We start from the raw sequence: 26,883 nt of genomic DNA on the forward strand, positions 1-26,883 counted from the left end.
GCATGGGCAAACTTGGGCCTTTCCTCCAGGTGTTTTGGACTTCAACTCCCACCATTCCTCACAGCCTCAGGCCCTTTCCTTTTCCCCCTCAGCCGCTTAAGCGGCTGAGGGGGAAAAGGAAGGGGCCTGAGGCTGTGAGGAATGGTGGGAGTTGAAGTCCAAAACACCTGGAAGGAGGGCCCAAGTTTGCCCATTACCTGCTCTACAGACATAATGGCCAGGTATAAATAAATACTAGAAAGGATGTTATAAAGGAAGAGGGAGCAGGCTTGTTTCCTGCTGCCCTGGAGACTAGTAGGACTCAATGGAGCAACGGGTTCCAATGGCAGGCAAGGAGATTCCACCTGAACAGGAGGAAGAACTTCCTGGGATTGGTCCAAAGGCGGGCTCTTGGGCGGGGCATCCTGGGGCGCCCTGTGACGTCAGGTGTTGCCGGGGAAAGCCTCTAGGCGGGGAAGGGAGGGGGGCCCCCTCTCGGGCTGAGCCAGGCAGCGGTCTTCCTCCGGCTGCTCTGCTTCTGCTTCTGCTTCAGTTGCAGTTCCCGCCTGGAGATGAGCCTGGGGGCCCTGACCCGCCCGCTGTCCTGGGACCTGGAGCGCCGCCTGCGGGAGGGGCTGCCGGGGCCGCCGGCCGGCCTGGGATGGTCCCTCGCCCTCTGCTTCGGCGCCGCATACGCCTGCTACTACCTCAGCGCCGTCGCCAAGGTCGGGGCTTGTTTTGCAAGCAAGGAATGAATGAATGAATGAATGGGACGCGGGTCTCTTGGCGGAGGGGAGGAGAGTCATTGAAGGTCAGCGCGTCCCCTGCTCCGGAGGCTTAGAGTTTTGGGGATCAGCGCTATTTTTTAAGCCAGAGCCGGGATCATCACCTGCCCGTTTGCGCATTGCACACTGCAGAGGGAGTCTTGCTGGCCAAGCAGGGCCAACGGGAAGCATCTCAAACCCGGATTGAATGAGCCTCCTTTGTATGTGTGTGTGTTTCATGAAAATCAAGAAAATCATTTCAAACAATACTTTTTTCCCCTCAAGGCATAGGTTGAGTATCCTAATCTGAAATGCTTGGGATCAGCATTTTGGGCTTTTGGGAGGTTTCGGATATACAGGCCGTCCTCAAGTTACAAACAATATGGCTTTATGCTATGTACAGCAGGAGTAAGGTAAAGGTTTTCCTCTGACATTAAGTCCAGTTGTGTCCAACTCTGGGGGTTGGTGCTCATCTCCATTAATAAGCAGAAGAGCCGGCGTTGTCCCTAGACACCTCCAAGGTCATGCGGCCAGCATGACTCCATGGAGCGCCGCGACCTTCCCTATTATCTACTCACATTTGCATGTTTTCGAACTGCAGAAGCTGGGGCTAAAAGCGGGAGCTCACCCCGCTCCCCAGGTTCAAACCTCCGACCTTTCGGTCAGCAAGTTCAGCAGCTCAGCGGTTTAACCTGCTGTGCCACCAGGGGCAGGGGTATATCCTTACATTATGAACATTTTAAATCTCTGGGCTGTATGGCTATGTTCCAGAAGCATTCTCTTCTGATGTTTTGCCCACATCTATGGCATGGCACGCAACCTCAGAGGTTATGAGGTTTGTTGGAAACTAAGCATATGAGGTTTATATATCTGTGGAGGGTCCAGGGTGGGAGAAAGAACTCTTATCTGTTTGAGGCAGGTGTTAATTTTTGCAATTAATCACCATGATTAGCATTGAAAAGCCTTGCAGCTTCAAAGCCTGGCTGATTTCTGCCTGGGGGAATCCTTTGTTGGGAGGTGTCAGCTGGCTTGTGAGGTTTGTTGGAAACTAGGCAAGTGAGGTTTACCTATCTGTGGAGGTGTTGGGGCCAGCTAACACTTCTCAACAAAGTATTCCCCCAGGCAGAATTCAGCCAGGCTTTGAAGCTGCAAGGCTTTTCAATGCTAATCATGGTGATTAATTGCAACATTCACACCTGCCTCAAACAGATAATAGTTCTTTCTCCCACCCTGGATCTTCCACAGATATATAAACCTCATATGCTTAGTTTCCAACAATCCTCACAACCTCTGAGGATGCCTGTCATAGATGTGGGCGAAATGTCAGGCGAGAATGCTTCTGAGATATGGCCATACAGCCTGGAGAACTCACAGCAACCCAGTGATTCCGGCCATGAAAGCCTTCGACAAAACATTTTAAATTTCATCCATTAACCACAAAACAGCTCTTGCTTGTAATTTAATGCAACGATTCACAATACAGGCAGCCCCAAATTATGAACAAGAGAGGTTTTGTTGGTTTGACCTTAACATGAATAATAATAATAATAATAATAATAATAATAATAATAATAATACATTTATTTATAATTTGCCCTATCTCCACTAGGGGACTCAGGGTGGTGAATTTGTATGTAAGTCGGAACAGATAGATTTTTAAGTGTAACTCCAGCCATATATATAAAGAGAGAGAGAGAGAGAGAGAGAGAGAGCGCTTTGGATAGCATAGGGAAGGGTTAACACCCCTGTGGTGTCTGTTTTGCTTTCTGTGCCCCTGTTCAGAAGGTTTCACTTCACTTCCTGTCAAATTGGATTTTGAACATTTTGGCTTGTTGAGAAAACAAAGATCAGTGATAAAGCTTCAGCGGAGATACCTTTTCCCCATGATAACTCTTCCAGGAGTGTATTTCTCATCCTAGGAGTAGATTTCTCTCACTTCCTGTTATCTCACCCCCGTTTTCTGCATTTTAGCTCACTCCTGGTCCTATTGCCCTGTGTTTTTGCACAAGCCCTGCCCTTCCCCTACAATTTTGATAGCCCCACTTCTGATTATGTGATGATGAGGTCTTGTGATGTATTTTAAGAGGTTTATTTTTTGGTTTTTGGTTAATTATTTTAACTATATTGTTCTGTCATGTGTTTTAATATTGTATTGTGTTTTATTTTTGTATTTTGAATTCCTTGTTTTCTGGACTTGATCCCCATATAAGCTGCCCTTTTTCCCTTTGGGGAGATGGAGGCAGGTTATAAGAATAAAGTTATTATTATTAAGTTTGTAAGTTGGATGTTTGTAACGTAAGGACTGCCTGTATATACATAATGAGATATGTTGGAAATGAGACCCTTAGAGATGTGAGGTCTGTTGGAAACTTGGCAAGTGGAGTTTATATATCTGTGGAAAGTCCTGGTTGGGAGAAAGCTCGTCTGTTTCAGACAAGTGTGAATTTTGCAATAGATCACCTTGATTAGCATTTAATGGCCTTGCAGCAAAACAAACACCCCAGTGGTGTTTGTTTTGCTGTCTGTGCCCCAGTTCAGAAGATTTCACCTCACTTTTTCCCCTGTGATAATTGGATTTTGAAAAAAAATTGGCTTGTTGTGAAAACAAGGATTGGCGAGAAAGCTTCAGTGGAGACACTTTTCGCCAATGACTACTTCCATCTGTTTGTAACTTGGTGGCTGCCTATACACACACACACATACAGACCTCTGTTTGCAAATTCTAATTTGTCTGGCATTGTGCTTCCTTCTCTTATTGGTTAATGAAAGGCCTCCAGGAAGCCAAAAAACAAAACATAGTCTCTTTCTCAATTTTTAAAAAACTTCGCTGTTACCTTTCCATAGGAACGTTATACTGTCTCTGAACAGGGAGGTTGCTTTTAACCATGACAACCAGTTGGCAGTATGAAATAGTACTTGTTGCTGGGACCAGGGAGAGATCTGAGTCCTCATGGCAAGTCAATGGGCAACCTTGGGTCTCCAATTGTGAGGAGAATTATATCGGTAGCCAGATTTTGTTCATTTTCATTGTTTCCTTCTTTCTGTTGAAATTGTCCACATGCTCGTAGATTTCAATGGCTTCTCTGTGTAGTCTGACATGGTAGTTGTTAGAAAGGTCCAGCATTTCTGTGTTCTCAAATAATATGCTGTGTCTAGGTTGGTTCATCAAGTGCTCTGCTATGGCTGACTTCTCTGGTTGAGTTAGTCTGCAAAGAAGTCAGCCATAGAATGAAAGCCTTCCACAACATATAGACAGACTGTCGTTAACCTCAAAGGAGGGTGGGTGGCTTCATTGTTTTTAAAATAAATATTTTGACAAAGGAACAAAATTACTGAGTTGTGAGTCATATTTCCATTCTACTACCTCAAACTCATGGCACCACATCCATACATTTTGCCCGCATTTGCTTGGGATCCTGTCTGATAGTTTTTTTTTTTTTTTTTTTTTTGCATACTGCTCATACTATAAATCCTGGTAAAAGCCTGTACAGAAGACAGGATTGTAACAGTAAGATATAAGAGCTGCTGGAGCCAAGGTCAAGGATTTGGAATTAGTGGACTAGGTTAGGGTGAAATCAGGTGGCTGCGGAGGTGCATGTAAGGTGAAGAAAAATAAGTCACAGGGAAAAGAGAGAAGGAAGCAATATTTCATTAGTAATTATAGCTGTTTGAATAAAAATGATGATGCAGTCCTATTCATGCTTGGCTGGAAGAACATTGAACAAAACTGGGACTTATTTCCAAGGACTGTGACATTGTATGCTTAAGTGCAACCCAGTAATGCTGTCCTTGTTTTGTTATTTCAGTGTATGGAAAATTAGTCATTAACTTTTGTAGATAGTCAACAGGAATAAGATTCAGACCAGAACAGGGAGATGCATATGTAACTGATATTTAGTCTTCATCCATTGATCTGTGTTCAGGGCAGATCCACTAATGCTGGGCTTTGTGTAGGTTCTACCAGTCTTGTTTTATTTTTTATTAATTTGTATATTGGTGTGAGTCTCTTTGTTGTTTTGTGGAATTATTCAATAGTGAAACTAATATTAACATCACTTCAAAAGTGTATGCCTGCTGTGCTATACAATCACAATGGCATGTGTATTATAGTTGCAATATCATGCCATGATTGTCATGCTGGAAGAATATGTGTTTGACATCCCAAAGAAATATTGCATTGTCATTATAAGCTATGGGACCCCAAAGTACAATGCTTGAAGCTCCCCAAAGTCTCCAGATGCCCTAAAACATCTGGGTCATTTTGACTCTTCTACAAACGGCTCCAGACCATTATAAAACCCAGTGATCTTGCTTCTTCAGTCACCCCAGTCCTCCATATCTTACAAGCCTGTTTATACTTATTTCTTCACTGATCTTTAGTAAGTTTCGGAGTGTTGTGGCAAATCTGTAAGGTATGCAAAGGGGTTGCAAGTAGTGCATTTTGTGCTATTTTGGCAGTGGAGAAAAATCACCCAGGACAAAAAATTAATGTGGGAAAGGGTGTAGGGATTTTGGCATGCCATTTCATCCTAGTGCAGGAAAAGCCTAGCAAGGCAATGCCAAAACAGATGTATCTTAAGCCAAGGCTGCAGAAACTTTTTACTTCCCACTGCCTCTATAAAAGTGTTTAGGAGTTGGTGAGAAGGTCTTGACACTATAAGGACACTGTTTGTACCAGTGTTTCTCAACAGTGCTCCCCCAGGTGTTTTGGACTTCAGCCAGCTGTTAGGAGTTGTGGGAGCCAAAGTCCAAAACATCAGGAGGAGCATAGTTTGAGAAACTTTCAACACCCTCCAAACCTATTTGTCTCCTATTTTGCTTTTAAATGTTTTGTCTTGACATTATTTTATTCACCCCATTCTCTCTTTCAGCACTGTCCCAATCACCACATTTTCCCTCCACTACCCATTCCCTAGTACCTATTTCTCACTTTATTTTCTATGGTATTCCATTTTCTCTGCTCCCACTGTCCTTGTGGCCCCATTCTTTCATGTTCACACTGTCCCACTCACCACATACACTTTCTTCCCTCTGTCATAATCACAGTTCCCTGCTGTCTCTTCACCAATCCTCTTGCTGGCATTCCCTAGTTCTTCTGCTTGCTCTTCTTTGCTCAATGCTAGCTGTTCTAATCTCCACTTATGGCTTTATTAATCTTCAGCTGTTAGCTCTCTGAAGTTTTCAAGTGCCGAGTTAAGTGGTAGTTAGTCTTGCTATTCCAAAGCACTTTGGAAGTGACCGGAAAATTATTTAAAGGTCATGAGGAAGTTGGAACACATGGGTAAGGCACAGGCTATGGTTCATAATAAGGAAAGAGATGAAAGCAAAAAAAAAAAAAAAAAAAAAGAGAGAGCATACCTGCACCATATGCTGAAGGTTTTCCACACTCTATTTAAGCTGAGGTCAAGGTAGTTAAAATTATGAGCAGCCCCCATAAGAGACCCCTTCTTTTGCAGCTGTGGAGAGATATAGTCTCAGCATAAAGTAGATGCCTAGTTCATTTGGTGTACCCTTTATTATACTGGCCCAGCTGTCATGGAAAAACAAACAGTGGTTTTCAGAGTGCCCTCATCTGATTTATTTTCTGAAAAGGAGGATAAATCAGGATGCTGATGATAACTTTTCAATGTGAGGATGGTGGCAGAATACAATTTCCAGTTAGGAATCCATAGCGTTTGTCTCCCGAGTGGATCTCTGAATCTTCCACTGTTCCTTCTTCTGTTTAGGGTACTATTTTGGCAAAATAAGGGTCCAAACGCAGAGAATGAAGTTTATAGCAAAAATTTTTGTAGACTCAGGTTCATGTGATGAAATAGATGGAGTCTATGAAAGTTTATGCTATAATCTCCTTTTCTCCAGAATAATAATAGTATTAATAACTTTATTCTTATACCCCATCAGCATCTCCCCAAAGGGACCCGGTGTGGCTTACATATGGGACAAAATGCCCACAGACACAATACAAAACAATCCATCAAAGCAAAAACACAATTAAAAGAAAAACATAGTTAAGTATTACAATCCAGGTAAAAGCACAGTTCAATAGAACATAAGTGTATAAAATAGCAGTGTTAAAAATCAATCAAAACAATACTCAACAAAACCAATTGCCAGTAGTACAGTGGGCATGACCAGGCTATAAAAGGGCCAAATATGGGATAGTGTTGCAGCATATCGTAGGGCTGGGTATTGGATAAAGTGCAGAGAATAAAATATTATCCTAAAAAAGTGCTCTTCAAGATTTTCTTTACATCTTGACACAGACTAATACAGCTATGTCTTTGAGTACAGAGAATGAATTCATTGTTAAGGTGATAGCACTGCTTCTTCACTCCTATCTGTTTCCCCTTTCTAATTAATCTTATCTCTTTTTAAAATTACAAACAAATATATTATTAGCACTACCATTTATCAAGCTTCCAGGCATATAGCACATTGCTGTCTCCAGGGTTGACGCCAAGAAACTAATTTTTGTGGGTAGGATCCACATGGTACCGAAACATCCAAAGATGGGCGCTTTACATATAAATTTCTCACTGAGAGGCATGAAGATTGCATAAGAGCATATTGGTACCTTTGTTATGATGCTGTTTATTTCAGCTGAGCTTGTGCACAATTTTGGGTCAATTTTGTCAGAGGCATATCAGTTATTGCTCTCTCACAAGCCTGAAATTGTTTGATATGTTTATTATATTGTGGTTTGTTTTTTCTTAAAAGTTTGAATTAGCATCCTTTCCTACATCCCCGAGGTCCTTCTAGTGTTACATCTTTGCCTCCTTTTCTTTATAGAAACCTCAGCTGGTGACTGGCAGTGAGAGCTTCTGTCGCTTTCTACGGGACCATTGCCCTGTGTTGACAGAAACATACTATCCCACTGTGTGGTGCTGGGAGGGCCGCGTGCAAACTCTCCTTCGGCCTTTTATCACATCTCGGCCCCACGTACAATATCGGAAGTAAGTGCCTCTCCCTGACAAACCTCCTCTCGCTGTAGCCTTGAGAATGTTTATTCTGGATTGAGAAGGCATGGGCTTTAAATACTGGGTCTAAAATGTGACTGTTCTGATGTGACTTTATGTAGTGATGTACCAGGGAAGGGAATCATGCAGACAATCAGATATTGTTCAATTGCATGTCCTAGCAGCCCCAGTCAGCATAGCCAATGGCAAGAAATGTGGAGTGCTGGATAATTCCTGCTTCTTGCTACATTATGACTATGGATGAAAGGAGGGACACATGCTGGAGTTGGAAGAGAAATACCATCCTTCACTGCATAATAGTTGCCAAAAAAGCATAAAAATTGTGGCCATTACATAGTGGATTATGGTAAATGTCTACAGCTGCCCACAAAAGTTACCCTCCACGCATTCCCAGAATGTATATGATGGTGAATGCAGACACATTGCTAGCCTAGAGGTTGGAAGATATGTTTTGGAGGTCTCATGGCTATGCTGCCTCAAGGAATCTGATCATTGTAGGGCAAAAAAGTAACTTTCCCAAGCATATCTACTCTTTCACACATACACATCCATCTTCTCTCACTTTGTTCTGCAGCTGAAACTTATTCCCAACTAAACTCAGGACTTTTTCAAAACAACAAACAGGGTTCCAAAGAGTCCTGTCCTGGACCCAGTGCTATTTAACATCTACATCAATGGCTTTGCTGATATAATATTGTCCAAAAAGTCCAGATTCAGCCTTCTAACTCAGAGTTCCAACTAAGTGTAGAAATAATAAATTGGAAGTGAAAGCAAATTATATAACTATACATATTGTCAAAAAGTCCCGATGCTTTGGCACTGTGTGCTTTGGTTCCACTACAATGATGTCCAATCAAGCTTGGGGTGGGAAGGGAGAAGGTAGACTATTGTGGGCTTATTTACAAGATGGTTTTCTTTAGTGACCTCTCCTTCCTGCATTGTATCTATACATGAGATATCCCATGGAGAGGGAGGGGGGGTTATAGCTGATTGATGTTTTTATTTTTATTTTTGCAAAGCTAATCGAGTGTTGGTTTTCCAGTGAGCTTATCACTGCAGCAGATGGAGGACAGATTTCGCTGGATTGGTTTGATAATCATGATAGCATAGCTTACTCAGAGTCCAACTCCAGACCAACTATCCTGATACTGCCGGGCCTCACAGGAACAAGCAAGGAATCTTACATTCTTCATATGGTGCAGCAGAGCAAAACCTTGGGATACAGGTATTTATCAGTTTCACTTTGTAATTTTTTTTACTGCTTAGATTAAACTTGTACAAGCAGGAAGTTCAACTAATTTGTAGTGGATGACAGGAGAGGCAGAGCTAGAAAAAACTTCTTGCCTCCATTTTTGCCATCTGGTTCATCTATCAAACCCATAGATCTCTGCCAAAGGCTCCTTGGGCAGTTGATTCCATGGAAAATATCCAGCAGTAATCACTAACACAACTGTAAATCCTGAGTTTAGACTATTTACCCTTTTTGTCATGGCTCCCAGAATCCCATAGCCAGCATAGGAGCTTTATTATTTTGTATTGCTTGATGGATTGTATTTCTGCATTGCCTCACAGCCCACAAAGGCTTCCAAGTTGATGAACAAATAGAAAACAATACACAGATAAAACATCTTTAAAACATGTTAAATACTCATTTAAAACTCCCCAAAGCAGTCTAAAACAGTGATTCGCAACTCGGGGTCCCCAGATCTTTTTGGCATACAACTCCCAGAAATCCCAGCCAGTTTACCAGCTGTTAGGATTTCTGGGAGTTGAAGGCCAAAAACATCTGGGGGGCCCAGGTTGAGAACCACTGGTCTAAAACACTCCTAGAATCCAGTCTAAACACTCCCAGAATGCCATGGCTCAATGCTATAGAATCCTGGGTGTTGTAGTTTTGTCCTGTTTTGTCTTTCAAGAACAGCCTTAGAACACTGTGGTAAGTAAATGAAAATTGCTTTACTTCAGCAAAAGTACAGCACACTCAGTGGAATAATGCAAAAGGAAGCAAGGAAGTCTCAGGGTAAACACAGTTCTTAGTCTCTTTTAAATTCCCAAATTAAATAGCAGTCTTATTTCAGACAAAGAAACAGCAATAAATCCTTAGGAGCAGTTTCCCAGACACAGACTTGAAGCAGGCACAAGGGGAGCGAAGAGTTAGGTTGTTACCAGAAAGAGCTTGCTACATCTGCTTCTGCTTTATAGCTCTGAGTCCCCTCCCAGCTGCTAGGGCAGTTCCTAATTACTCAGCTGCATTTCTGGCAGCTGTTCTAGCTGAACGATGTCTCTGCTCTGTTTCCTTTCGCCTCTCCTGAAATGTGGGTACTTGCGAAATCTCCTCCTCAGATTCCAACTCACCCTCAGATTCATGAACACTTTCCTGCTCCTCTGAAGAAGAGGAATCCCTAACAAGTTTAGTGAGGTGCCAACACTACTTGGCAGAGAGGGCTGAAGACGTTGCAAAAGTTCATCACATTGAGCTATGGCAATTAAAGTGCTGTCAAACTGCATTAAGTTTACAGTGTAGATGCATCTGCAGTAATGTTAAGGCATTAAGTTAGTTGACTGTAAAGTAGATCAGATTCAGTGATTAGCAGTGAGCATTTTGTGTAGCTGGGAAATCGGCAATTTTGAACAGAAAATACATAACTACAGTAGAGTCTCACTTATCCAACACTCGCTTATCCAACATTCTGGATTATCCAATGCATTTTTGTAGTCATTGTTTTCAATATATCGTGATATTTTGGTGCTAAATTTGTAAATACAGTAATTACTACATAGCATTACTGCGTATTGAACTACTTTTTCTGTCAAGTTTGTTGTTAAGCATGATGTTTTGGTGCTTAATTTGTAAAATCATAACTTAATTTGATGTGTAATCTGCTTTTCCTTAATCCCTCCTTATTATCCAACATATTCGCTTATTCAACGTTCTGCCGGCCCGTTTATGTTGTGTAAGTGAGACTCTACTGTATATGTTTCATGTGTATCTGTCACTGTTTTGAATCATAGGCAATTCTTGAATTATAAACTGGAGCAGTTTTAAATCTTCATATCCAAAGATACTCCGGTTAACACTTCTGGTAAACGGTTTTTTTTTGTTTTTTAAAAGGTGTGTGGTCTTAAACTATCGTGGAGTTGCTGGTGAAAATCTCTTGGTAAGGTTTGCTGTTAAATTAGACAAAACATAGAGCACTATGACCAAAACATGTAACAAGAGTGTTATTGCTAACCCTTGGAAGCATGGGATATTTCTACAAGCCATCCGTGGTCATCCATCCAATAATGGAAAACCACCAGTTCTCAGATGTATTAAGACATCCTATTTTTAACACCTCCATCTTTTCTAAAAATAAGCATATTGCAACAAGAAACAGAAGAAAGTGTTTGTGTTCTCAGACAGAATTCATTAAGAAATTGCGTGCATTATTAAGATCTTGCTGTCTTGCTACATACAATCTGCCAACAGCCATTGCTTGCAGAGCTTTGGAAAATTACTGTTTCAGATGACAATTGTCAGGAATTTCCAAGGAGTCAAATAAAGCAGAATACTTTTTCTTGCCAAAAGTAGTAAGAGAAAATTGGTTTTCAACAAATATTGGGAGATGAATGTACAAAGGGGTGTTGTGGCAAGCCAGCCCCCTTTTTGTTATATATCGAAAGGAGTGAAAAGATCTTTTGTTTGGTTCTGTATGGGGCCAATTCCATGTAATCAGCTTTACATGTTTTAGTCCTGAAAGACTCTATTTTGCAGTTGTATGCTCTTTAATAGAGGACTTTGAACATAATGATATGCAATCCATTCCAAATGATTTTGAAACAGTAACCGAGAAGTATGTTAGCAAGGGGCAGCCTCTTGTGAACTGAAATAACTTTCTGCTTTTAAGGAAACTAATACTATTCTGGAAATGTGCTAAAGGCATGAGCGTGTGCACATTCATATATAAGTCCCACTGTACTGAGTAAGGCTTAAGTAGGTTCCCACAGGAACATTGCATAAGGCATGCATACTTGGGGAGATGTGAGATTCTGGTTATACCTCTGTTGTAACGAAATGTGAAGACATCCACTAATCTCAGCCATTGCTCTCCCTTACCTCTGCCACCAATGTAAGGGCCTCCTCCTGTCTTACTGCCATGACTACTACTTGTAGGGACCTCCTAGATTAAGTGGCACAACCTGTGTCACTCCAGGTGTTTGGGACTCTAACTCCCAGAAGCCCTCACCAGCTTATCCAATGGTCAGGAATTCTGGGAGCTGAAGCCCAAACCCCCTGGAGGATAACAAATTGTGCAGGCCTGTCCTAGATGCTGCTGTGGTTCCTATGATATATTATTCATCTACTTTCCCCACTGGACACTATCCTTTATATCAACTATTGACACCACAGATACTGTGTTTGAACTAAGCTTTCTAATAATATTGTGTTCATGGAGACCAAAAAGTATGTGATACAAAAATAATACTTTGGCAACAGAATTTACAATACTAATTACTGCAGTAGGCCCTTCACTTTTGTGGATGTTAAGGAACACAACTTTCTGCCAAAGTGGAGAAAATTTTTCTATTAAAATTACCTGGATAACATGATGGTAAAGAATTGTTCAAGGAAACAACCACAATTTTATTATTCCTGCTGACTGGGAGTGCATAAAGAGCACAATCTCATGGTTTTCAATTAAATCTAACGAGTCTTTCTGTACTGAAGCATCAAATTTCCCCTTTCACCCAGTTGTCAGATTGTGTACCTAAACCAATTTCAATTGGTGTAAGACACATAATCATCTCTCTCTCTCTCTCTCTCTCTCTCTCTCTATATATATATATATATATATATATATGTCCCCTGAAAGGTCGTAGACTTATTCAGCAACCCCTCTTAAAGCACTACCCACATTTTGAGCTTGGAAAAGATGCTTTCTGGAGTTAAACTCCAATACTTTGCCAGCCAACACGATTAGTGACCATGTTGAGAGGGTGGTTTGATAGTTCAGAGTTTACCAGGCTCTACCAATTGTTACTAGTATATCTTTTCTTCTTAAAGGATTAGAAATGCATTCTTTTGAATTTACATTTTGAGAAAGGTGAATTTGGTATCAAGGTATCAAGCAATGTGTATATTCTATATCTTCATGAAATTAAAGTCTCTTAAAATTGCAGTGAATATAGAAGTCTGGGGAAAATGTAATACCAAAAAAATCTCTAGTACGTTACTTGTACTTATAACCCAGTATTTTCTAATTGTAGTGTTCATCTGCCATTGTTGGCTATTCATCTTATAAGCAGGAGAGATCTGTGGCTGAACATTGGACTTTTTGCATGCAAAATCTACTATGTCACTGAACTCTCCTCCTTATTCAGAGTTAATGATTAAAGATCACAGATAAGCTGCTATTTCATCATTTGTTTTGCTCCTTTTAAACCCCTGTGATCGCCTTGTGTGGCACAGATAGGAAATAACACAGCATGCCTCTCTAATTTACCTAAGCCTTCATTTTTAGTATGCTTATTAGAATTTGTTAAGGAGCTGAGCAAATGAGTCTTATCTTTTTGCCCTCTATCAACTGATACCCCAACATTCCTTAAATTCTAGAAACTTGGAGGTTCTTCTCATGTTCTTTTGGTTTAATGTGTTTCTTATTCTAGGGAAGTTCTGTCTCTCTCTCCTAGACACACCATCTTATTCCTGTTTTTCATGGCATCAGTGCTATGCTTTGAAATTTGTTGACAGACCACCCTTTTTAGAGGAAACATTTTAGGGCAAGGATGTGTTCAGTGCCTTTAAGCCTGGGATGGCCCTTCATGTGACTGGATATGTGAAGGGAACTTGTGACCCTCTGGATTTGGGAGGAGGGTATAACTCTTATCAGACCAAACCCTCACCATCATTATGAGATATCAGGGATGCCTTAATTCAACAACCTCTGGAGGGCTTCATCCTACAGCTTAGTATCTTCAAGGTTAGAAATCTTAGTGTTAGGCTCAAGCTAGTTTAAGATTTACTGAGTTAATGTATGTGCAAATATGTAAGCATTTAGAAGGTTACTTTGTGCTCCCCCCTTCAATTCTGCCCTGAAATACACAGCTTTGTACATAGGAGGTGGGATGCTCCCTTGAGGCCAGCTCTGACTAGTGTTGCCATTTGTCAGCACACAGTTACAGCACTTTCAGTCGGCTTTGGACTTCAGTATGTTATTACAAAAACGTTTGTGCCTAATTCTATGCATTTATTCATAATTATGCTCCTAAGCCTAATTACAAATACACATTTTATAGCAGGCATTGACTTTGATAAAAACGGAATCCCTGAGTTACAAACATCCAATTTACAAACAACTCATAGTTAAGATTGGGGTGAAGCAACAGGAAGTGAGAGAAATCTACCCATAGGAAGGGACATTTTCTCCTGGAAGAGTTATAATGGGGGAAAGTTTCTCCACTGAAGCTTTATCACCAATTCTTGTTTCCACAATAAGTCGCATCTTTTCAAATCCAATTCTCACAGGGACCGAAAGTGAGGTGAAATCTTCTGAACAGGAGCAACACAGTGGTGTTAATCCTTCCCTATTGTCACGACCCAGGCTGCAGAGCACCAATAACCATACGCAGAGGCCAGATTCTATCTAATATCTTTATTAAAGAAATATATAAAGTCAATAAAAATAAGTGTAGAATATAGTTCAGAAGTAGACCTTTCAGGAAAGGTCAAATATAGTCCAGAAAAACAATGTCCAACATATGATATTAAAGTCCAAAGTTATAATCCACTTCACCGAAACACACACTATTTTGCAAGCAATAGTGTGGGGAACTGTCCATAGTCTTTGAGGCTTAAGGTAAATCCGGATCAAGGGACACAAGGCTGGAATCCGGGAAACAGGGTCCGTGGGTTTAAAATGCAAGGCAAGACAAAACTTGAGGCTTGGCAAGGTCCAACTAGAAACAAGGCAATCGTGGAACAAGAACTGAGTCCATAGAGATCTGTGGAACAAGGCAGGGCTGGGAACTTGATTCAGGAGCTGGGAACTGGAGTACGTAGTCTACACGCGATCTCACTCCACGAGCTGACGAATTGACTCCGCAAGGAATTCTTTGTGGCCAACATCTATATAGGATCTTGTTTTCCCGCCAAAGCACACTTTCTCTGGGGAACAAGAACCGAAACCTATACTGTCCAGATGCAAGACTCCTTAAACTTTCCCAAGGGAAATAGACTTAATCATCTAATTGTCTGGCAGCTATCCGAGCGCTTCTGCGAGTCGCCTCCCGCGCGTGTCTATCTTGATTATAATAAAGGCGGCGAGAAAATGGGGGAGATTTCGGCTCAAGGCTTGTTTGGCTGTCTTCTTGTGGGCAAACATCCTGCAGCTGCAAGGGCTCCAAATCTGGCATAAACGGTGGGAAACCCAAGTTTTCCTCTTCATCTGTCACAACAGTACTAGGAACGGGACTACATGGCCCATGAGACATCACACTATCCCCGCCCTCAAGGCCCCTCTCAAAAATGGGCCCTCTTCCCGAGGTGCGGGGCCGCAGCTTGGCAGGGTAGGCCTGATGGAAGCGGCGGACCAAATCGGGGGCATGGACTGTGGAAGCGTCTTCCCAAGAGCGTTCTTCGGGGCCAAAACCTACCCAGTCAATGAGATACTGAAGGCGGCGGCGATGAAAGCGAGAATCCAAAATGTCCTGAACCTCGAATTCCTCCTCCCCATCCACCAAAACAGGAGTGGGGGCCGGCCGGTCTGCATCAGGGCGCACACCATCCGCCAGAAGGAGCAGGGAGCGATGAAACACTGGATGAATGCGCATAGAGCGCGGAAGTTGGAGTTTGAAAGTCACGGGGTTAAGTTGCGCCACCACTGGATAGGGACCAATGAAACGGCCATCTAGCTTCCGGCAAGGGCGGTGGGAGGGCAAAAAACGAGTGGACAGAAGAACCCGGTCTCCTACCTTGATTTCGGGGCCCGGCTGGCGATGATTGTCAGCGTGGCGTTTATAGTCCTCCTTGGCTTGGTCCAGTTGCTGGTGCAATAGTTGTTGCACTGCTGTGAGTTCTTGCAGCCAGTCCTCTACTGCGGGAACTTCTGAGGTTTCAATGACAGAAGGAAAGAAACGGGGATGGAAGCCGTAGTTTGCAAAGAACGGGGTTTCTTTAGTTGAAGCCTGGACACCATTATTGTAGGCAAACTCTGACAGAGGTAACAGGGAAGCCCAATTGTCCTGCTGATAGTTTACATAACAGCGAAGGTATTGTTCCAAAGTGGCATTGGTGCGCTCAGTTTGCCCATCCGTTTGGGGATGGTGAGCCGAAGATAAACGAGAGTCTATGCCCAATAGTTTTTGTAGTGCTTTCCAGAAACGAGAGGTGAATTGAGACCCACGGTCTGTGACTAGACTCTTGGGCAATCCATGTAATCTGAAAACATGCTGAAGGAATAAATCTGCAGTCTCCTTGGCCGTGGGAAGGCCATCGCAGGGAATGAAATGGGCCAACTTGGTAAAAAGGTCCACCACCACTAGGATCGTGGTGAATCCAAGGGAAGGTGGTAGGTCAGTGATAAAATCCGCAGAAATTATTTCCCATGGACGAGATGGAGTAGGAAGGGGATGCAGTAGCCCTGAGGGCTTCTCCCTTCTTGTCTTGGAACGCTGGCATACCGGGCAGGTATTGACATATTTTTCCACATCCTTGCGGATCTTGGGCCACCAGAAATCTCTTAGGATCAAATGCATGGTTTTAAATAGTCCAAAATGTCCTGCTGGCTTGCAGTCATGACACAGGCGAAGAGCCTTTTCTCTGCCTGGTCCTGGAGGAATGTAGACATGATTTCTGTAGCATAGTAATCCATCCTTAAGTGAGAAAGGGAAACGTAGTCCTTGGCGAATTTGATCTTGAGCCCAGGCATCCGCCTGTTGACTGGCTCTAATTTCCTGAGCACAAAGGGGCCCTGGAGTAGAGGGAGTTGATTCAATTGGAGTGGATTTGGTGTTTCCCACTGTGAGCGTGGCAAAGTTCTCGGGCTGCAGCAATTGGGATTCAAAGGTCTCTCTGCGCCCTGCAGCATACTCTGGTTTCCGTGATAGAGCATCTGCTTGCTTGGTCTGGGCTGGGGTTACATAATGAATCTGGAAGTCAAAACGCTCAAAGAATAGAGCCCAGCGCTGCTGCCTCTGATTTAACTTGCGGGCAGTTCTTAGATGCTCTAAATTACGATGGTCAGTATGGACCTCAATGGGAAATTTGGCCCCTTCTAACCAATGTCTCCAGTTTTCAAAGGCTGCCTTTATGGCCAAAAGTTCTTTCTCCCAAATAGTGTAATTTCTCTCTGGGGCTGTTAGTTGACGGGAGTAAAAAGCACAAGGGTGAAGATGTTCTCCCACTGGTTGCAAGAGTACAGCCCCAATTGCCACATCGGAGGCGTCAGCCTGCACAACAAAAGGGGTTTTAGGATCAGGGTGCTGTAGAATTGGCTGGGACGTGAATAATTTCTTTAGTTGCTGGAACCCCTTCTCTGCTTGCTCCGTCCAGCGGAAAGGCTGTTTTCCACGGATGCAGCTGGTGATTGGGTCAGACCAGCGGGTAAAGTCTGGAATGAACTTGCGGTAGTAGTTCGCGAACCCCAAGAATCGTTGCACCTCTTTCTTGTTGGTTGGCGCCCTCCATTCCAAAACTGCGGAGACCTTTGCCGGGTCCATGGAGAGCCCTTGTGGCGAGACGCGGTACCCCAGGAAATCAACCTCTTCGAGATCAAAGGCGCACTTTTCCAACTTGGCATATAGTCCATGATCCCGCAAACGTTGTAACACCATTCTGACGTGTTTCTCGTGTTCTGATTGTGATCTTGAGAACACCAAAAAATCGTCCAGGTATATGATCAAGAACCGATCTAGATAGTCCTGAAAAATATCATTGACAAAGTGCTGGAACGTTGCGGGAGCTCCACATAAACCGAAATTCATGACTAGGGACTCGAACAATCCGAATTTAGTCTGGAAGGCGGTTTTCCACTCGTCCCCCTCTCTGATGCGAATTAGATTGTAAGCCCCCCGAAGATCCAGCTTGGTGTAAACCTTGGCCCCCCGAAGCCGGTCTAATAGGTCCGAGATCAAAGGCAGGGAGTAGCGGTTCCGTTTAGTGATATTGTTTAGTGCTCTATAGTCCACAACTAGCCGTAGATCCCCTGACTTTTTCTTCACAAACATCACTGGGGAAGCGGCTGGGGATTGAGAAGGTCTGATGAACCCCTTGCGGAGGTTTGACTCTATGAACTCCCTGAGAGCTTCTTGCTCTGGTTCAGTCAGGGAGTAGAGGTGTCCTCACGGGATCGGGGCCCCCTCCACCAAGTCAATGGCACAATCATAAGGCCTATGCGGGGGTAGTTTCTCGGCTTCCTTTTCATTGAAAACATCCCAAAAGTCTGAGTATTTCTTGGGCAAGGTGATGATGGCTTCAGCGTCTGTGGCATGACAGACCTTGGCTACAAGACAATGGTTTTGGCATTTAGAAGCAAACTGCAGTTCTCTGTTGGTCCATGAGATGCTAGGGTCGTGGAGTGTCAGCCATGGAATTCCCAAAATCACAGGGAAGTGAGGAACCTCGGTAACAAAAAAGGAAATCTCTTCCATGTGTTCCCTTATCCACATTCTGGTGGGTTCAGACCATTGGCTTACTGGACCTGTCTTTAGGGGGCGGCCATCAATGGCTTGCGCCACCCGGGCGTTCTTGAAATCGTGATATTGTAATCCCAGAGAGTCGGCATACTCTCTATCGATGAAATTGTTTGTTGCTCCTGAGTCTATCATGGCATGGATCATGACAGGTCCTTTTTTCGCTGACCACAAGGTGACCACTAGGAGAAATAGGACCCCGGTTGGCGGCTCTTGAATGGGGTTTCTGACCGGGTTGGCGAGCCTCTCTACGCCCGGTCGCTGGCTTCCCCCGCCGGCTTTGCGCCAGCCGCCTCGGCCGTCTTCGTCTCCACGGAGGACGCCGCCGCCAAACGAGCGGCGGGCTTTCCTTTGGCTGGACACTCTCTAGCAAAGTGGCCCCCGATTCCGCAGTACCAACAGAGGTTTAAACGTTGGCGGCGGGCCTTCTCGGCCACATCTAATCTGGGCCGCACATTGCCCAACTGCATCGGCACCTCCTCGCTTCCTCTGGGGTATGGGGCTGGTGGCGGGGGTCTCCACACTGGACGTGGCTGGATGCCGGCGGGAGCGGGAGGTTTTGCTCCAGCTCTTCCACTCTGGCCTCGGAGCCACTGTTTTCTGTTGGCAAGCATGACTTCGGCACGTAAACATTGGTCAATAAGTCTTTCAAGTGAGTTTGGAGGATCCACCTTGGAGATTTCTTCCAACATCTCGATGTTGAGTCCCTCCCGAAACTGTCCTCTGAGGGCTATGTCATTCCAACCGGTGTTTTGGGCCAGCACTCGGAACTCGGCTATGTACTGGGACAAGGGCCTGTCCCCTTGGGAAAGGCGCTGGAGTTTGTGGCCGGCCGCCTCTAAATTGTCCTCGATTCCCCAAGTCGCCTTAAGGTGATTCAGGAAGTTTTGCGCGGAACTTAGGTGTGGGGAGGCTTCATCGAACAGCGCCGTCGCCCAATTGGCCGCTGGCCCGTCTAGGAGACTGTAAATCCACGCCACCTTGATGTCTTCTTGGGGAAACTCGGCATTACGGGCTTCTAGGTATGCCTGGCATTGGCGACGGAAAACATGAACTTTGGAAGCTTCTCCAGAAAACTTGGTTGGCAACGCCAGGGCAGGGAGACGGGTTCCGCGTTCCTTCAAGCCCCGTATTTCTCCCTCCTGCGTATGGAGCATATCTCGGATTCTGTCCACTTCATCCTTGGAGATGGTGTAGCTGAGCGGTTGGGCTTCCGCCCCGGTTCCGGTAAACATTCTGGCCTAGGTTAATTGGTGCTTAGGGCGGCGGAGTCAAACTGTCACGACCCAGGCTGCAGAGCACCAATAACCATACGCAGAGGCCAGATTCTATCTAATATCTTTATTAAAGAAATATATAAAGTCAATAAAAATAAGTGTAGAATATAGTTCAGAAGTAGACCTTTCAGGAAAGGTCAAATATAGTCCAGAAACAATGTCCAACATATGATATTAAAGTCCAAAGTTATAATCCACTTCACCGAAACACACACTATTTTGCAAGCAATAGTGTGGGGAACTGTCCATAGTCTTTGAGGCTTAAGGTAAATCCGGATCAAGGGAAACAAGGCTGGAATCCGGGAAACAGGGTCCGTGGGTTTAAAATGCAAGGCAAGACAAAACTTGAGGCTTGGCAAGGTCCAACTAGAAACAAGGCAATCGTGGAACAAGAACCGAGTCCATAGAGATCTGTGGAACAAGGCAGGGCTGGGAACTTGATTCAGGAGCTGGGAACTGGAGTACGTAGTCTACACGCGATCTCACTCCACGAGCTGACGAATTGACTCCGCAAGGAATTCTTTGTGGCCAACATCTATATAGGATCTTGTTTTCCCACCAAAGCACACTTTCTCTGGGGAACAAGAACCGAAACCTATACTGTCCAGATGCAAGACTCCTTAAACTTTCCCAAGGGAAATAGACTTAATCATCTAATTGTCTGGCAGCTATCCAAGCGCTTCTGCGAGTCGCCTCCCGCGCGTGTCTATCTTGATTATAATAAAGGCGGCGAGAAAATGGGGGAGATTTCGGCTCAAGGCTTGTTTGGCTGTCTTCTTGTGGGCAAACATCCTGCAGCTGCAAGGGCTCCAAATCTGGCATAAACGGTGGGAAACCCAAGTTTTCCTCTTCATCTGTCACAACAGTACTAGGAACGGGACTACATGGCCCATGAGACATCACACCTATGCTATCCAAAGTCTGTCTGTCTATATATGTGTGCGTGTGTGCGTGCATGTATACGAGTGTGTGTGTGTGTCACACACACAAATTCAACTTAATAACAAACCTACAGAACCTCTCTTATGAAATGTTTATTCTTTTCCCCCCATATTTATACCCTACTCTTCTCACCCCGAAGGTGACTCAGATTGGCCACTTCAGTGCCACATTGCAATAAAAAATATAAAATAAACACATTAAACATCCACAATATAATGTATAACTGTTAAAACCTGGTAAATCATATACAGTAGAGTCTCACTTATCCAACATTCGCTTATCCAACATTCTGGATTATCCAACGCAGTCTGCCTTTTAGTAGTAAATGTTTTTGTAGTCAATGTTTTCAATACATGGTGATGTTCTGATACTAAATTCATAAATACAGTAATTACTACGTAGCATTACTGTGTATTGAACTACTTTGTCAAATTTGTTGTTAAACATGATGTTTTTGTGCTTAATTTGTAAAATTGTAAAATCATAACCTCATTTGATGTTTAATAGGCTTTTCCTTAATCCCTCCTTATTATTTGCTTATCTAATGTTCTGCCAGCCCGTTTATGTTGGATAAGTGAGACTCTCCTGTCTCATGTTGCATTAAATTACAAGCAAGAGCCGTTTTGCGGGTAATGGATGAGATGTAATGTAAGTGCATACCAATGCCATACATGGATAAAACATTGTCTTAGTGAACATATTTCAGATCCAGACTATAGTAATTTGATACCTGTTAATGCTGGAGGAAGCAGAAAAGGCAGTTTTTGCTGATATGTCCCGTCAAAGGGAAGGGGGGAGGGGAGGAATTGTGTAAATAACTCTCTTCAGTTGAGAATTTCTACTTGATCTGAGCCCTTTCTGTGACTGGAAGAAGTCCATGTCTTCTAAAAAGTCCTTTGGGTTGGAGTTAATCTTACTGAACTTAGGTGCTGTATAAACCATCCTGCTGCTGCTTTGTGTTGTTTTTGATTTAAAGAATTCAAGCAAATTATGATTATTCTCTTTCTCGTTTTTGACTTGTTTTAGACACCAAGGACTTACTGTGCTTCTAATACAGAAGATTTGGAAACTGTCATTCATTACATACAAAAGTTGTACTCCTCAGCTGCATTGATGGCATCAGGTGTTTCCATGGGAGGGTAAGCATTTATGCAACAGAAGTCATAAGAGGATCACCCTTTGGTCATTAGAAAGCAAGTTGCAAAGGCCAGTGGTAAAGAGTTTTCTTACATAATACAGATGGACTCGGTCTCATTTTTCACTGATTCTGCTTTTCACCAAAGAAATATGAGCTGACAGAGGATGTAATTTTTAAAATATGCTTCGGTTTGCTCTTTTACATGCTCAGCTTGTAAAGCAGGTTTGTACTAGAAACTGAGAGCATTATTTGTGAGAAATTCCAGTACCTGTTATAAAAGTATAGGTAATAGTAACCTCTAATAATCCACTTTATTTATACCCCTCATCCCACCTATAACAAGGACTTCTATTAGTGGTTTTAAGTTTGAAGGTTTAAAAAGAATTTAACTACAAAAATTAATGATGTGCCACGTTCTGGGCAATCAGATTTACCAGTCTCCTGCGGTCAGGTAACGTATCATGTTCCAGGCTCCTGAAGCAGTTATGAACTTATGAACAGAGCTCATGGTGCCTGGGCATGCCACTCATGTGGGTTTATAAGCTCCCTGCCATGCTTGAAAACATGCAGGTGAGCTCACATAGTAGAAAGTCCTCTTCCTCTTTTTCTTTTCACCCTCTAATTTCCCTCAATCCATTAAATTATGTGTTTGATTATGTATTTTAGCAATATTGTAACCCGCCTTGAATCGTGAGGAGAGGCGGGTAAGAAATACAATTATTGTTATTATTTTTGTTGCTGTTATTGTTATTACAGTAGAGTCTCACTTATCCAACATAAATGAGCCGGCAGAACATTAGATAAGGGAATATGTTGGATAATAAGGAGAGATTAAGAAAAAGCCTATTAAACATCAAAATAGCTTATGATTTTACAAATTAAGCACCAAAACATCATGTTATACAACAAATTTGACAGAAAAAGTAGTTCATTACACATTAATGCTATGTAGTAATTACTGTATTTACGAATTTAGCACCAAAATATCACAATGCATTGAAAACATTGACTACAAAAATGTGTTGGATAATCCAGAACGTTGGATAAGTGAGACTCTACTGTATTGTTATTATTGAGGGTCTCTATAGCAGATTCAAGGTCTGCAGGATGGAGAAGGAACCTGTTCTGCTATTTGGGATGTTTAGCTTATTACTCTAGGTAATGAGTGAACAATCCCGCCAGATACCCAGTTTGTTTGCAATGTCTCATTACACTTTATCACTACTGCTCATTTTTATAGGCCATCCGTGTTTTAATAAGACGGTCCCTTCGCCCTTTCCTGATCACCTTTAGACTATTTATGAGCCCTATCCAGAGTTCTGCACAATGTATTTTATGTCTAGGTTTTTAAAGCTTTTGATGTGTTTTATGTTGTTTTATATTTATTTTGTCATATTGTTTTAATTCATGGATTGTGTTCGATGTTAGGCTTATCCCCATGTAAGCCGCCCCGAGTCCCTTCAGGGAGATGGAGGCGGGATATAAAAATAAAGTAGTAGTAGTTGTTGTAGTTGTTGTTGTTGTTACTATAGTCAATCAAGTGTAACTTTCTTGTTTTCTTCAACTTTTTGTTACTATTAAAATATTTTTAAACATATCATTGAGAACTTAGTACTTGTGTCAATTTATCAGAGACATTGTATAAAAGAGATTAAAAGCAACAGTCTTCTTTATTAGCAGAAAATAAATATTTTCTATCCTTTTTCCTCTACACCATCTTCAGTTGTTTTAATTGTGTGTATGAAACAGTATCTATAAACAAGAACACCTTTAAGCTTCCTCAGAAGAACAGGCCAACTATCACTGTACACTGTTACATCCCATGCATGATGTGAAAGCTAAAAAGATCATCATATTCACTGTTTATATTCCCAAAATGTAAACCAAAATAATGCGTGAAATGGTGCAGAAGAAAGTAGCGAAGGTTTCCCTAGTAATAGAACTTTATTACTCTTCCAAAAGGGTAATAAGATGGATTCAGAGAAGAAGCAAAGATTAGATAACTACAAGCAATGTTCTGCTTGCAGAAGACTTTTTCTTACCCCTTTTCATGTGGTATTCCCAGTGTCTTTGAAAAACTGATGCCAAAGATTGGTGAAAATGATGCTAAAACAATAAGCAGAATTGCATGTCTGCTCATGCAAAGTATTTCTGAATACAATTATTTTGGGTAATCTTTTAATGTAACCACTTTCAAGATTGTTCCTATCCATTTAAAGATGTGATGAGACAGTATTTTAAAAAACTAGCTTTGCAGCTTGGCTTGGCTTGGCAGACACTATATGGATGCTGGGGCCAGTCTTCCTGATACACTGGCTGGTACAAATGCCTAGGATTGAGATGAAGTAGATAGTGGTACCTACCGATGGCATGGGTGATGAAACTTTATTTCAATCAATTATTTGCTTTACTGTTTGCAGGATGCTTCTTTTAAATTATCTGGGCAAAATAGGAAGAGAAACACCACTGAAAGCAGCTGTAATTTTTTCAGCGGGATGGAATGCTTTTGAATCTGCAGATTCACTGGAAAGGCCTGTGAATTGGCTTCTCTTCAATTATTATTTAACCACCTGCTTGCAGTCTTCAGTTACTAGGTGAGCCAACTTTTAATACAGTTTTAAAAAAAACATAGTATATTTAATGTGAAATTCAATCAGCTTGAAAACATTGTAAGGATGTCACTGTACATACTTTATAATAGTTTTTCTCTCTCAGACCTGACATTTTCTCCTTGTGTATTTAAATACTTTGATCTAGTTCTTTATTTTACAGACATCGGGAGATATTTGATAAGCAGTTTGATATGAATCTGGTCATGAAGGTATGAAAATTAGCCATTCATTTTTAATGTCCTGTTTTAATTTTGCAGGCACTTATAACAGTCCTTAATGGGAATTCTGTATTTCAGGCTAAGACCATTAGAGAATTTGACAGGCGGTTCACCTCTGTGATGTTTGGCTATCCTACACTTGAGGATTACTATGCAGATGCTAGTCCATATCAAAGGCTCAAAAGAATCGGCATTCCAGTGTTGTGCTTAAATTCTCTAGATGATGTCTTCTCACCAAATCATGGCAAGTTCATACATTTTGTTTGTTTTTCCTCCTATGAAAGTGCTCTTGGATGACCTCAGAAATAAGTTCCAATTATACCCGAAATATAATAGGAAACAGTCATAGTTGGGCAAAGGCCAATATAATGTGCTTCCATTTAGCAGATTTTACATTAATATAGGATATAATAATAAAAAGCAAAAATAGAGCACATTTCATACATCCTGATTTTCATTCTTAAATGTAGTTTTTGTTAGTTTACAATTATATGAAATGAAAAACTAGCCAGGGTTCATCTCGTGCTGTCTTTATCATGCTGTAATAAAAAGAGTTTCTAAATTGGGTCTGAATGTCATATATTCTGTTATTACCAATTAATATCATATACCCCCGGTGTCGCAATGGGTTAAACCATTGTGCCAGCAGGACGGCTGACCAAAAAGTCGGTGATTCAAATCCAGGGAGTGAGGTGAGCTCCTGTCTGTCAGCTTCAGCTTCCCATGCGGGGACATGAGAGAAGGCTCCCACAGGATGGTAAAACATAAAACATCCAAGGGTCCCCTGGACAATGTCCTTGCAAACTGCCAATTCTTTCATACCAAAAGTGACTTGCAGTTTCTCAAGTCACTCTTGACACGAAAAAAAGACCAATCCATCATATGTGAACTTATTTCAGACTATACATTAAATTATAGTTAACCCTACACATGTCCAGTTTTTACTTTTGCAGATGTGGCTATTATTGGATTTTATTAAAATGTTCTCTCTAGCAACTCTCTAGGTCCTCCACAGTCATTCTGGGAGCTAAGGAGTATGCATCCTATCTGTGTCCCTAACCCCAGCGAATGTGGAGGGCTGACTTTTTGTATGTTAGTCTTAAGATTCAAACTAATACTCTCTTTCCTTTCCTCCCCACTTTAGCCATACCAGTTGACATTGCAAAGCAAAACCCAAATGTAGCGTTGATTCTTACTTCTTGTGGAGGCCATATTGGTTTTCTGGAAGGAATGTGGCCACGAAAGTGTACATACATGGACAGAGTCTTCAAGCAATTTACTGAAGCTGTGTTTGAGCATGGAAGCAACATCTTTAATCTATAGCAAATTTCAAAGCCATGATCACTGCACAGTGACATATGATCAGGGTAACCAAGCTTAATGCACACAATTTAGCAAATAAGCCAGCAAATGAATAAAAACTCTCCTTAGAAACAGAAGTATCATTTTGCTTAAGTACTTTGCAATATTAGTACTGTTTGATTTTTATTTTAATTTGCCTTCTAAGAATGACCTTAAAAAGCACTCTACACACATTAAATTGCACTTAACCAAAATCTTTAAGTAAACAGAAGATAATTACTCAGGTTTCTTTTTCTTTTTTCTGTAATTGACATGTAGGAATTATGCATTAGATTACCTGTTCTCATACACTTAACATTCAGAAACAATTATGTTGTAAGTGGGCTTCTCTCTAAGTGTACTCGATGAGAAAAATGATATAGATAAAGACATTTTAAAAAGACCTAATTCAAAAAGCCATTTTAAACTTTAGCCATGGACTGAAGAAGCATTGAATTTTGCACTTGTTATATATGGTAGGAATTATATTTTCAATTTCTTCATTTTTCTTGATGCCATATGTCTTAATTTTTTTAACATTGCTAATTAACTTATAGCATTTATATTTATACCAGATGTTTTATGTTGAAATGAAGAATGGAAATAAACTACATTTTCAAATAAACTTCTTGCACTTCATATTTTACACTGCTGTGCAGTATTTCTATGTAAACTATGCTTAATATGGGGAACACTCAATTGCAGTCAAGTATCCTGGTCCCACTTGGAACATGACTGCTGTTTTATTATGTCTCATTCTGTTTCACAGGGAATGAAACCATCTGTGAAGTATTCTCAGAAACATGTCTTCACAATTTCAATAATTGTTGAACTAATCCCTTAATGTTGTTGGTCATTTCAGTTGCCTGTTCTTTTTTTTCCTCTAGTTATCTTGTATCGCTGCAGTTATAACATCTTTCAAAATGTATGCTTTAATAATTTTAATAAAATAAATATTTCTGTCATA

General features: G+C 41.8%; 1 protein-coding gene across 1 annotated transcript; it reads left to right on the forward strand.

The window, feature by feature from the left end:
* The first annotated feature begins 433 nt into the window (after positions 1-433).
* abhd3 (abhydrolase domain containing 3, phospholipase) lies at positions 434-26,883 on the forward strand. The gene is made up of 9 exons (XM_003219651.4): positions 434-704; positions 7,533-7,696; positions 8,763-8,945; positions 10,833-10,878; positions 21,634-21,746; positions 24,166-24,339; positions 24,518-24,566; positions 24,654-24,819; positions 25,720-26,883. Exons 1-9 carry the CDS (start codon positions 552-554, stop codon positions 25,896-25,898), a joined length of 1,227 nt encoding a protein of 408 aa, XP_003219699.1. The 5' UTR covers positions 434-551; the 3' UTR covers positions 25,899-26,883.

The sequence above is a fragment of the Anolis carolinensis genome, chromosome 4, assembly GCF_035594765.1.
Source record: "Anolis carolinensis isolate JA03-04 chromosome 4, rAnoCar3.1.pri, whole genome shotgun sequence".
NCBI lineage: Eukaryota > Metazoa > Chordata > Lepidosauria > Squamata > Dactyloidae > Anolis > Anolis carolinensis.

Bases quoted from the DNA above. Each gene is read 5' to 3' on its own strand.
- abhd3 (XM_003219651.4), top strand. From the start codon at position 552: ATGAGCCTGGGGGCCCTGACCCGCCCGCTGTCCTGGGACCTGGAGCGC. The intron at 705-7,532 runs GTCGGGGCTTGT...TTTTCTTTATAG, and splicing joins ACCTCAGCGCCGTCGCCAAG to AAACCTCAGCTGGTGACTGG. The intron at 24,340-24,517 runs GTGAGCCAACTT...TTTATTTTACAG, and splicing joins TTGCAGTCTTCAGTTACTAG to ACATCGGGAGATATTTGATA.